Genomic DNA, 12702 nt, shown 5'->3' with positions numbered 1-12702 from the left:
TATTTCCTATTATATGGGACAGAGTTACCTGTGTATTACACAATACCTCCCACAATCAGGCCAATGTTTCTCATTAAAAGTTAGAAAAACACTCTACTTTGTAATAATGTAATAATAATAAGTATTAAACATCCTCCAAGCCATATAATTTGTTGTTTTTCCCAATACATACCCTTTGTAAATTAATCAAATTAACAAATTAAATCAACGGGCTCTATATAGCAGAGAGTTGCTGAGTTTAATAACGTTGCTCTGAAACTGCTGAAATATATGGTCTTCCAGATTGGGCTTGCAGGTATCTTTATAGCTCTTGGCAGTAAGATACCAGGTTGAAGGGTGAAGTAGGGATTTATCATAGGCTTAAAAATTATGGAAGGAAGTGAGGAAGCTGACACCTCAAGATGTCATGACTTCATCCATTACTTGAAATTTAAGTGAACTTTTTACTGAAAGGTATGCTTGAGCTCAACCAGAAGGCATGAAGCTCACGGCTGACATTCTGTATTAAATTTTCTGGTTGAGAATCAGAGTCGCTCACTACTGCTCTATGACGATCTGTATTTTCTGTTCTTGTTATTCACATGTTTGAGTGGGCTACAGAAGTTAATGTTCAATTACAAGTCTCTTCTTTCATTTCCCTAGATGGCATCTGAAAGGAGCTTGTCAGCTGAGAAAAAATAGTATCTTTCTTTGACCATTCTTATATTTGTGTTGGTTTTCAACTGACTCAGTGTTCAGTCAGCTGAGAAATAGCCTTCTGATTTTCTCTTTGAGAGCCTGACTGATCATTCACTTGGGAAAGGTATATGTAATCCTCTGTCAGGAGCAGCTGGTTTTGTAATAAAGTGTATCAACTGTAAGGGGTCCTGTTAACTTCATCTTTGTGAAAAGCCTAGTTAATCATTAACACTGATAGAAAAATAAAGTTTCCTAACAGAAAATAAAACTATATTTCAGCAGTTGCATAAGACATTCTGAATAAGTGCCTAGAAATCTTCAGGCAAGCACTTCTAAAACTGCAGTTTAAAACATTACAATATCTATCAGGTAATTCCCATCTTTTATTGAAAGACCCATTGAATCGTGATATAAAGTACTTGCCTCCCATCAAAACCCAAAATCTGTGCAAACGGGTTTCTCAGTGATTGAGCAGTGCTGGCTTGGTTCATGTTGATGCAAACAAACAGGTAGTGTTTAGTTATCATATCAAAAAGTATTTAGCCAAGGAGGGTGCTTCAAGATGAATCCAAAGGCAAGGATGTTGATAAGTAATAAGAGAGATTATTAAATTACGTAAAATAAGAAATTAATCATTAGACTGCATATAAAAAATAAAATATTTTCCTGGATGAATTCATAGCTGCTTCTTTTAATTTATTGTGATGATGGGTCATTCATATATTAAAGTATTTTGATAACATTGAGAACAACAGTTTTGAAACATTACACGGGTCTTAACTTGAAAAATATTCTAAACGTCTCTGCACAGATTAAATTTTTCAGTTCATCATATAGAGCAGTAATAGTGCAAGTAATTTGTTCAATTTGTGCAAGTGATGTTGGTTCACTTCTGTAGTTGCTACTTCATTGAAGTGCTGCTTCACTAGGCAAAGATTTAAGTCATGAGCATTAGGAAATAATTATCAGAAGAATTACCAATTTCATTAATGATCAAAGCATTTAAGCAGCTATAATTCAGGCTTTTCCAGCCTGAGCCCAATTTTTCATTCATGTTTGAAATTTGACTTGGTAGACAGAGGAAGTCTAGATCTCCTGAGGGAGGGGGCTCTGAAGGGAAGGCTGCCCAGAGAACATGGATATTTTGGTCTCTGGTGCCTGGGGAGGCTTGTCGGGGGGCTTAGGGCTACGCTGCAGGTACGGAGCTGCGGTGGGAGTGGGGCTGGAGAGGGGATGCCCAAGGAAGAGGAAGGCAGCCAGGAGAATATGGCTGTGAGGGTATTTTAGTCTGGGCGGTATAAAATGTACACGGGAACAGACAGGAAACTAATTTTTAAATTACATGTAATTATATAATTTGAATAACAATTATGTTACTTGTGTGTTGTTTCATATGTATGTTTATAGATAATTAAAATATGTATATAGAAAGGAGGTTTGGCAAACAATGGCCATAAAAATAAGAGTTGAAAATTAATTTAGGAGCTGTACAAACAAGAAATATGCCTGAAGGACAAATGGAATCAGACTGAATTGCAGTAGATCAAGATAGAGCCACTTACAAAGTTGCAGACAACAGTTCTCTAACGTGACGTTTCATCACCTGAAATACTGGAACTACGTATCTGTTTGAACACTGCTAGTCCACTGCACAGTGAAGTATGTAAAGTGTTGTAGCTAAACTGCCATCAAAAAGTAATTTGTTCTTCCACCATTTACTTTTCAGCCAGCACAGTAACAGCTTCCCGCTCAGTGGCCACCAACTTCTTAAACTTTTCTGGGAATTTTTGCAGCCATCTGACTGCAACTCATGTTTGCTAAAGTAAAAAAAAACAACCAATCAAAAAAAAAAATATTTTTTACAGTATCAAAATACAAAAAATATTCATGTGATTGGTGTATTTATTAAATGCTTTAGTGAAAACTGAAATAAAATTCTGAGGTTAAAATGCCTGATATGATTTTCAAGGTAGGAGTTTATAGGCTGTCACAAAGATAGTTTTTTCAAGGTTTCTTATATACAGGAGGGAGATGCTGCCCAGGACACGGTGACATTCTGTGGTGTGAGACTGCTAAAGAATAAACCTTACTCATCAGTGGAGTCTAAAGAACTGAAGATACTACTTGAACACATGTAGAATTGCAAAGCATTGCCTCAGACTTGACAGCGAAATTAGTGCTACAAGTCAGAAAGCTTCAGCCCTCTTTTGAAGCCTCCTTTGTTCTTTGAAAAGAAGTCTTACCACCAAGATATCCTAAGTTATTAAATAATTTAGGTATTTTTATGTAATTTAAATTGGATTTTTTCATAGCAGTTTCTTGGTTCCTTTTTAAACTGTTTCATTTGGATCAGTGGCATCCATGTAAGTACTTGAAAATTGCTCCCTTTGACTAGTTCTGAATGTGCTTAGTTTTGGTTTTTCAATTTTTGAAACTATAAGAGTTCATGCATTTCTGGAGGACATTTTAGCATAGCAGTCCTCCTTCCAAGCATTTGTAATCCAGATGAGTCCAACGCCTTGTCAAGGGATTTTGTAGCAGTGCTTGTTTCAGATAAAAGCAGCATGTTTTTTATTCTGCCTAGCTTTTCCTGCATCAAACAGTGCATCGATTTTAAATTGGTGTTTGGTTTCAAAGAGAGAGTCCTCTTTAGAGCAGTACAAGGTCTTGTTATTGTGTGTAGCAAGATCACACTTACACTGGAAATTCATCTTTTTGGAGCAAGTTAGAGGAAATATTTTAAGACAGTATGTCACAATTAAGTCTGATGCACAAGCTCTTTTCTCCACAGATGAGCAGGTTGTTTCAGTTAAATATCACATTTTTTTTCCGTTAGTGTGAAATACCAGAGCTATGTCTTATGCTGTTTTTCAAGATTGGTTTAGGAAAGAATGATATAAGCACAGTTCAAGTGTCTTGTTTAATTTAAGTCATATGACAAATTCCAGAGTTTGTGTTGCTGTATTTATATACAAGGAAAGTGACTGGATGATTGATGCTATTAATTGTAATGGTAACTTTGAAGCTGGATTTATGAGATGTCTGCATGAAAGAATGATGCTTTTTTCATATTTACCTCAATTATTTTATGGCTGAGTTTTTGTTTTAAGTCTTTGTTTAAGATCAAACTTAGAAGATTTCTCTGTGCTGTTTTGCTGAAAATTCACCAAGAATTCACACAGTTATTTATGTACTTGTGTTTCTCCCTGAAAGGATCCAAGTGAATGACCAAATTGTGGAAGTTGATGGCATCAGTCTGGTTGGTGTTACGCAAAATTTTGCTGCAACTGTTCTTAGAAACACCAAAGGGAAAGTCAGGTGAGTATTTTAGAAGAAAAAACCATGTGATTGAATACTTAAGATTATCTGTCTTCTTTCACAGGAGTGTCAGTATGCCCAGGTGAAATCAGAGTTTTTGGGCCTCTTTGTGTCTTCTCGGCTTTTATCTCAAGACAGGGACAAGCTATGGTATTACAGATTTTTGTTCTGGCTAAGATTTCTAAAATATGACCACTGAAACAAGTCAAAATTGCACATAGAAGATGACTCTTCACTGGTCTCCATGGACCTCAGATTGTTTGTATTATCTGGAATGATGAAGGTCATGGGTGTTGGTCACTGCGTGGCCACTGGTCTCCTCCCTGCTCTTCCACTGGGGAGACTGGCCACGTTACTGCCCCAAGGTGAGAGGAGTAAGGTGGTGAGCACTATGGTGCTTGCAGATGCCACCTCAGCACAGGAGAAGAGAGTACTGGATGCAGCAGAGTTAACAGCGGATGAATTGAGGACAGTAACATCCCAGTATTAATTCACTGAGCTACCTGAGTCCCTGCACCATCTCCGAGTTTCCCTCAGTTCTTACTCTGTGGTTCATTGAAAGGCATCCCTGTAAAAATCCATACAATAATGAATAGGCTAGAAAATGTAACATATACTGCAAGTAAAATTCTGAAATAATGTAAATACAAGGCTGTAAAACATTTGTAAATTAATAAGAACAGTGTATCCCTAGAAATGAACTGTTTTGCCATTTAAAAGTCTATGCAGTCACATAGCTTTTCTGTTTAATAGCTTATTAATTTCAGTAAAGATTTAACTCTACAAAACAAATCCAAAAATATCTTTGGCATATTGCAAAGCAACAGCCATTCTGTAGTCACCCTTCAGTCCTCTCTCAAAATCCTCTAGGGAATACAGCTGAATTCTTTAATAAATGAGTTCAGGGCTGACTTCTTTTGAACCATGACTAAACTACTGGTGGTTACATACGCAGTCCCCCTCGATGCTGGTGCTATATGCTGGTATGCACATTTCCACTATGATTTCATAGCTGTTCCCACACGACATTAAGGAATAATGTTGGGATGGGGATTCTGCAAAGAATTTTGGGGGTGGTTGATCAAGGTTTTATCTGAAAGAGGTTAAGAAAAAGGTTACTGGAAACTGTAGTGTAATTATAGGTGAATATATTTTTGTGTAACATTCACAGTTTTAGTTATATCAGTGCTATTACTGCAAAGACTCACACATGCTGTGAGTGTTCCTACTGAGTTAACTATAAAAATTAGTATATACTTTATTAGGTTTTCTGCAGAGTTGAGACCTTCGAACATAAAATCTTCATGTCAGGGAATAATGCCTTCCTGTGTTTTGGCACACAAAGCAAATCCTATGCATATTTTGTGTTTGATGTTTTAGCTCAAAAAAAGGCATTCACAGAAAATATATGTATTATATACATATATAATCATCTTAGTTTGTGTAATTATTATTGCATAAGTTGAAGAATAGAATACTTGCTTCCATGGAAAAATAATGGGTTTGGAGGAAGGAGAAAACAGAATGATTTTAACACAGAATGCTCCCAGAATCTTCTCTTGGGAAGTAAGTTACAGTCAAACTGGTTGCAATCTAGACCCTTTTGTCACAAAATAGCAGACTATAAAAAGTACTTTTTCACTGTTGTTGAGCTCACATTGTCAAGTGTACTGTGTATCCTGTACACTGGGATCACTGAATTTTGACAGGACTCATTATCAAGGAGATGTGTGTGATTCTGCATTTTCACTTGTAAGTAGCCTTAAGATATTGACCTTTCACAGGAAAAATGATCCAGTGCATTAGTGTCACAACTGAATTAAAAGACTTCATAAAATAATATTAAATAAAAAATAAAATTTAAAATATATTATATATGATGTATGTTAATATATAATGTTAAAATATGTTAAAATATTAATAACTAAATAATAATAATAATGTTAAAATATTGTTTAAATTGTTAAGATAATGTTAAAATATTAATAACTAAAATAGATATATAAGAATCTATGCACACTAGCATACTGTGTGGTTAGCAGCATCTTACTAATGTATATGTCTAACTAGAGGAAACAAATGGCTAGAATTTGGTGCAACTATCCCTATTTTTGTTTCATTTAAAACTTCATGGGAAAAAAATCAGAAAGACTACTATTCTCCTTTATGCAGGCCAGCTGGGAACTGCATGATTTTTTTTTCCTGGTTTGTGGTAGACTGGGCGCAAGAATTGACGAGATGGCTCAGCATTGTGTGGCACAGGCTCCTTCCTGGCTTCTCGTCAGGTCCTGGACTGTAGAGTTGTCTGGTGCTCTGCTGGTGCTGATGAACTGTATTGCTTTTAGCTACCCAAAATCATAAATGCTTCCAGAAAGCTGTTTTTTGGAGATAGAAATTTCAGGATGCTTGATGTTTTGGCTTCACTGGAGGTTTAAACATTTGCTTGTAAAGTAAGTGAGAACTAATATTGATTAATTTAGATATGAAATAAAATGGCGTATTTTTATTTTGCTGGCTATTTTGCCTCATGACAGAAGAGCTGTGCCTGCTGCTTGTTTTGTGGAGGGAACAATTGTTTTCTGACAGATCCTCTTTCCCTCCTACACCTGTGTTGGAGCTGGGATGGAGAAATCCCTCGTCTCCACCCTCTTTGGCAGACAGTGCTCACCTCTGCAGCTGAACTGCTCCAGAACCCTGGGGACAAGATAAGAGGATCTTCTGGGGGAAAATCCCTCGCTTGGCCGCAGCTGCCAGCTCCTGCCTGCTGGCAGTGCGGGGAGCAGCACTGCTGGCCCCTGCGTGCACGGGTCCCCTGGCAGCTGCCATCAATGATCCGCATCGCTGTGGGAGGCAGGAGCATTGGAAAAGGTTGTTGCTATATAAATACCTTCTGCCGTTCCTGCGGCGGGTGTCCCAGCTGAACTATAAGCGTATAGGCAGTGTGCGGTCGTGCACCCCACCTAATTCATGGCAAGGCAACTTCATGAATCCTTCTTTCACAGGAGAAACCACATACACACTTACTTGCATGTCTGCTATTTAATAGTGTCATTTTAATGGATTTTAGAGAACTGGTTTAATAAGCATAGTTATCTTTGTGATCGTAGAATAAACTGTGTGTACCTTTCTTCTGCCCCATGTCCTGTACAACACAGAGATTTGTGTGCGATTCACTGGCGTTAATTCACATGTATAACCCACAGCATTGCATACACGCTCATTTTGTCCTTAATCTGGTTCAAGTGCATGCTAGTTTTTGTAGCAGGGTTTACTATGTGAGATCAGTTGCATAGAAAGGACATTGATGAACAGAATGACATTAAAGCTACTGCTTAATTCTTTGCAATAAATGCAGTCAATACCTCTTCAGGGAGCTTGCATAATACCAGTACTTAGTGATTTATTTTTCTCCTTTGAGCCTTCTGAACACTTTGAATGATCCTGACAGTGGAAGCCATTGACCTAGAATAGATTTTTGCAATGTTTCTGCCAGAAAAATGTATCCAGACTGTCTGTGGCTGACACAGTAAAGAATGTGTGAAAATGAAGACATGGTTTTACCTTTTGAACTGTTCTGGGTGAGGGCGAGAGGTGGGGAAAGAAGAGCAGATACAAGCATCTATGATTATTTTATCCATTGTTTGAAGTATTGGACTACGGAGAAGAGTTGTCATATCATTATGGAGGATTACTGACCCAAACAATTTGGCTTCTACAGTGATAGTAAATTCAATTATTCTTTCTTACAGTGTTTTATAGGAAGATAATCAGCACCCACCAGATGTACTCTGGTAGCCTATGAGACAAAGGAAAGAGGGAATTCTTGCATAATCCCAGCTGGCAATCTGCTTCTGTTTTTAGGGGTGAAAATTAGTGTCCTTATGACCCTAATCTGGCAAATACCACTATGAATACTTTTTCAATTGATATAAATATTAAGTCATCTTTATAATTTTTTTATTTAGTTTACCACTATCTCATATTAGGGGATTTCAGAATTTGATTATATACAGGAGAAATTTTCTTTTGAAATGTTTGTTGTTTTTCAATATTGTTGAGTGTTGCCCCTGCTCTAAGATTAATGGATCAGAAGACAGTGCCAGACTAATATCACTAATTGTTTTGTGCTTCTTCTGACTCCATTTAGGATGGAATCCATCAATTTGAAAGCTTGCTAGTGGTGCCTACATTCATAAAAGATAGGATAAGGAGGCAACTTGACAGTGGGAATCTTACCCTGTCATGGAGCTTCTCCTGTGATATTCTGCTTGCAGTCTCCTCATGGACTATGGTGCTGAGTAGCAGACCTGACGTTCTTTAAAGTTGCTTGGGTGATGTTGAGCCTCTGTGACCCCACCCTTTGCCCCTGTTCATCATAATGAAAAGATGCTAGAGGACCCTAATTTCTTCACCAACAAAAACTCACTGGCAGAGTTGTATGCTGCCAGGGAATTCTGTTTTTCTCTTGAACACACTCATGAGAGAGAAAATCTAGTTATTTTACACAGAAAACGTTGTCCTTTTACCATACTTGGCTAGTCTTTGTCCTTGCTAGGACAAATATGGGAGCTTTCAGTGGGGAATGTGCTTCTCTTCACTGGATGCAAAGATGTGTGCCCATGCAGCTCTGGGAAAGGCAGGGTCCCAGGAAAGAAGGACATGGCCCTGGGAAGACGTACCGCATTGATAAGTAGAAACGGTCTTGCATGAGAGAGAGTCATCAGAAAATCCCAGTCCTTCGTATGCTATTTGTGTGCTTTTATCATTATTGCTTTCCTCTGAAAGGTTTCTTTTAAGAAAGTTAACCAAATTCAGTGTTTCAGGGGAGAAGCGAATTTTAAATTCCGTGTCCTCCTTCCATATCCTGTTGTATGAATGTGACTAAGCATTTTCTCAGCTTTCCACACTGTTGCTAGGCACTGAGCAGATGCTCTCATGGTGCTTTCTGAGTCAGTTCTTGAGTTTTCAGGGAACTGCACAGAACCTGTGCAAAACCTGTTTGGTTTCTCATGATCTACACCACCTTGAAAGTAATTAATTGTGTTAATTGTAACCTACCAATGAGTTTACCAGTTTTTGTTTAATTAAATTCTGCTGAAATGCATCAAAGTCTTCCCATCTTAATAAAGAATCTAAATAACTAGTTAGAAAATTTTGCCGTGTTTAATTAATCTTCTTGATCATTGAAGAGTAGGTTCTAACAATAGCAGTGTAACTACTATCAAACCCTGGGGCTTTCCATTATTAACTGTTCTCTGTTCTAACAAAGAGTCATTTATTACTATTTTTTGTTTTTTCTTATCTGTATTGTTTTAATTACAAGCAAAGTTTTGCCAAAATTCCCACTGCCAGTTCATAGCCTAATTTCTTTCTCCCTTACTGTACTGCAAATGCAATCTTTCAGACAAAAATTATTTTACTTTTCTTTTAGATGGCTCTTATACAAGCAGCAGTCAAAGGGTGAAGAGTGAAAATATTCACTTCTTAATTAACACCAACTTGATATGTCATTTATTCCTTCTTCAGCTAATTCCTCACCCCATCTTGAACTGATCTTTTTCTGAAAAATATACTGTCTCAGAAAATAGTATTTGCATGACTGCTGTAAGTTTTGTTTAACATCACAACATCTGGAAAGGTAATTTATGCAGTCATGTCTTTGCAAGTGCTAAGATAGTATAGAGGACAGATGAAGTCAACCGCAGGATCTAGCCAGCAGAAGCATACTCTGGTGGGAATGCTGTTTGCTCACAATAACAGTGAACAGCATCACTTTATTTTTGTGACTCCTTCCCCTAGATAATCGTCTTTTCTTCTTCCAGTGCACATGTCTGTGCAGATTTTCTTCTGCTCCTTCTTACCTCCCCTTCCTGTGCTCTTATCCTATGAAACAGTTGTGTCCTTTAAACATTTGCAGGCATTCTTCACACTGCAGATCCATGTTGTGGAAGAGGCAGGAGATATTTGTACTGCTTCACAGTCCTGTGTCATGAAACAGGACCCAAAAGCAAAAGGTACCACACTCAGTGTCTGATTCAGAGAGCTGGATTATGTTGTCTTTTTTTCTGGCTGGTGGTGGTGTTTTTGTTCTTCCTTTCCTTGTCTGTTTCTTTTTCCTTGAATCCATGTGCTGGAGCTGAGGAGAGGAGACAAAGAAAAGCCCTTTGCTCTGAGATGCTGATTGCTGAGCTGGGACTTCATGAGGGGCTGCTAAAGAAGCCATGTGTGCGTCGTGCACTTTCTGCTTCTTTGATAAACCTGAATCACGGACCTGGCAGAAACTAAATTCATGGTGCCTTGCACCAAAATAGTGTAAATTTCTCCTGTTTATTCCACTGTGGTTATACTAAAGAGTCCATAATATGAGCTGTTTTCCTTCTCATCTCTGCAAAGAACTCCTACAAGCACTGGTAATTATTCTTTATGGCTACCAGTAGTGTGCTGGACAATGTGAAAAATTACTCATGAGTACTGTGACCCCTTAGCACTGGTGAGGTAAGACTGCATTTATCAACGCTTTGCTGGTTTATGTTCCTTGGCTGTGCCTGTTGTAGCAGATGAACTGTGCCTCGGACTGTTCTTCAGCACTGAGGCCAGCTGGCACCAGAGTGGTCAGTGTGCATATCATTAAACTTTCCTACCTTTCAGAGCAGGGTGGCCAGATCCAAACTGTCTGTTGGAAACATTCAAGCTAACTCCTAGTCTTTGCTAACTCCTGGACTGTGTCTGAGTGTTATTTGATACAATATTAGTTAACTTGGACCTAACCATTCCAGAGACTGTTTCAATGATTTAATAGTGTAGATGATCAATTACTAGTGCTTGGGAGCATTCCCTGGCATTGTTTAATTTACTGGCATAAACATAGCTCCTGTGTCCTGAGATCTTGCTAATTTGAATTTTATGGCAATCTATTTCTTGAAATATTTGCACATTTGGACAGGAGATTATATGTTTGATTGTGAAATACATAGAGAAATCTTCATTTAAAAGATTTTGGCTGAATTATAAACCATTTTACTAGGTATCTAGAACATTGTTTTTACAATTAAGTGTAACATGAATTAATACAATTCAGCGAGGCTGGATTTCATTAGAAGTGGCTTTTCTTTTCCTTTCCTGGAAGAAGGAACAACTTGACATGTTTTGAATCATTTCATGCTCAAGTTTGTTGGATCTAAACATAAACTCATACCCCTGTAACTGTTAGATCATAATACATGTTTATTTAGCTTTTTTTTTTTTTACTCTTTCAAAGTCCAAGATACTATGCTGTGGAGGTTCCCACCCAGTTTTGCTGCGCCTTGATTAATGTGGTACATCATTGTGACTGCTGGGCAGAAATACCCACCATTCCTCCTTGCAGGATAACTCGCTGAGCCACAGGGTTGGTGCTGTAGGAGTGTTTAGCTATCCCTGGACTGTGCTATGAGGGTGGCCCAACTTGCCTAGAATCTGGATCACCTAATCATCCAGATTAAGGACATGGTCTGAATTCAGCATCTTGCTTGCGACCCATCTGTATTTTCTTCCTGGATTTCCTTCCCATGGATGCCAGTAAGGGTGAGGGTGAGGGAGGGCAGATTTCACCTCAAAATGTCGCCAGGTTTTAGAAATATTCCCAGGTAGCACTTGTACCTTTTGAACAGAGCTGCGTTCAGGTATGTTAAAGCATAGATTTACAAATGTGTTTCTTTGAGCTGGCCATTCCCGTAAGAATTGTGTGGTGCTATAAGAAATGCTGATTAAATGAACATCATATAATCAAGGAGACCTTTTATGCAAGCGTTATGTTGCAATACTGTCAGGCTGTCTGAAAGAGATGGAAGAGATTTTTTACCTGTGCTCTCAGAAGAGCAGAGCAATATAAGGACCAGAACCTGGAGAGGTGCCAAAATGTTGAATCCCTTGGCTAATTTTGAAGTACTTTTGAATAAAGCTGTGTCAGTAAGGCCCTAGACTAGAATTGATTTCTGTGGGAATAATTAATCTAAGTGCATTAATATTAGTGTGTGGGTTTTTTACATGACTTCCTAATCGTCTGACTCGATACTCATTTAGTGTTGATAGTAGCATAGCTTATCAGGGGCTTGTATCTGAGATGTTGTGGAGAGAGTGCTGAGGCTTTTATGGCGCTTAAGCTGTTACTTTGCTGCTCAACGCCAGCACCATTGATACTGCTAAGGAAGACCTTGAGTATGTCTCTGAAGAATAGCCACGAGCAGGTTGAAAGCTTATGGCTAAGAATTAGAGACTGAGACAACAAAGGGAACCTTGTGGCTGGTGTCTACCACAGGCCACCTGATCAAGGGGAGCCTGTAAATTTTAATTGCCCCTCTAGTCTGCTCTGGTGCGACCCCACCTGAAGTACTGCATCCAGATCTGCAGTCCTCAGCACAGGAAAGACATGGACCTGTTGGAGCAGGTCCAGAGGAGGGCTTAAGTGCTTAAAGGGGGCTTATAAGAAAGATGGCAACAAACGTTTTAGCAGGGCCTGTTGCGATAGGACAAGGGGTAGTGGCTTTAAACTAAAAGAGGGTAGAATTAGACTAGATATAAGGAAGACATTTTTTACAGTGATCGTGATGAAACACTGGAACAGGTTGCCCAGAGAGGTGGTAGATGCTTCATCCCTGGAAACATTCAAGCTCAGGTTGGCTGGGGCTCTGAGCAACCTGATCTAGTTGAAGATGTCCCTGCTTATTG

At 38.5% G+C, this 12702-nt stretch overlaps 1 protein-coding gene across 5 annotated transcripts in view; it reads left to right on the top strand.

Moving 5' to 3' along the window:
* Positions 1-12702, top strand: part of PPP1R9A (protein phosphatase 1 regulatory subunit 9A) — a 150357-nt gene that overhangs the window by 84301 nt on the left and 53354 nt on the right. For all 5 annotated transcript variants that reach the window (XM_042801701.1, XM_042801704.1, XM_042801703.1 and 2 more), the window contains exon 5: positions 3892-3996. In XM_042801701.1, the coding sequence (XP_042657635.1) occupies positions 3892-3996 (105 nt within the window). The remainder of the gene's footprint in view (positions 1-3891; positions 3997-12702) is intronic.

Source organism: Tyto alba, unplaced genomic scaffold (assembly GCF_018691265.1).
Source record: "Tyto alba isolate M040663 unplaced genomic scaffold, T.alba_DEE_v4.0 Super-Scaffold_38, whole genome shotgun sequence".
Lineage (NCBI taxonomy): Eukaryota > Metazoa > Chordata > Aves > Strigiformes > Tytonidae > Tyto > Tyto alba.
This window is presented reverse-complemented; position numbering and strand designations above follow the sequence as displayed.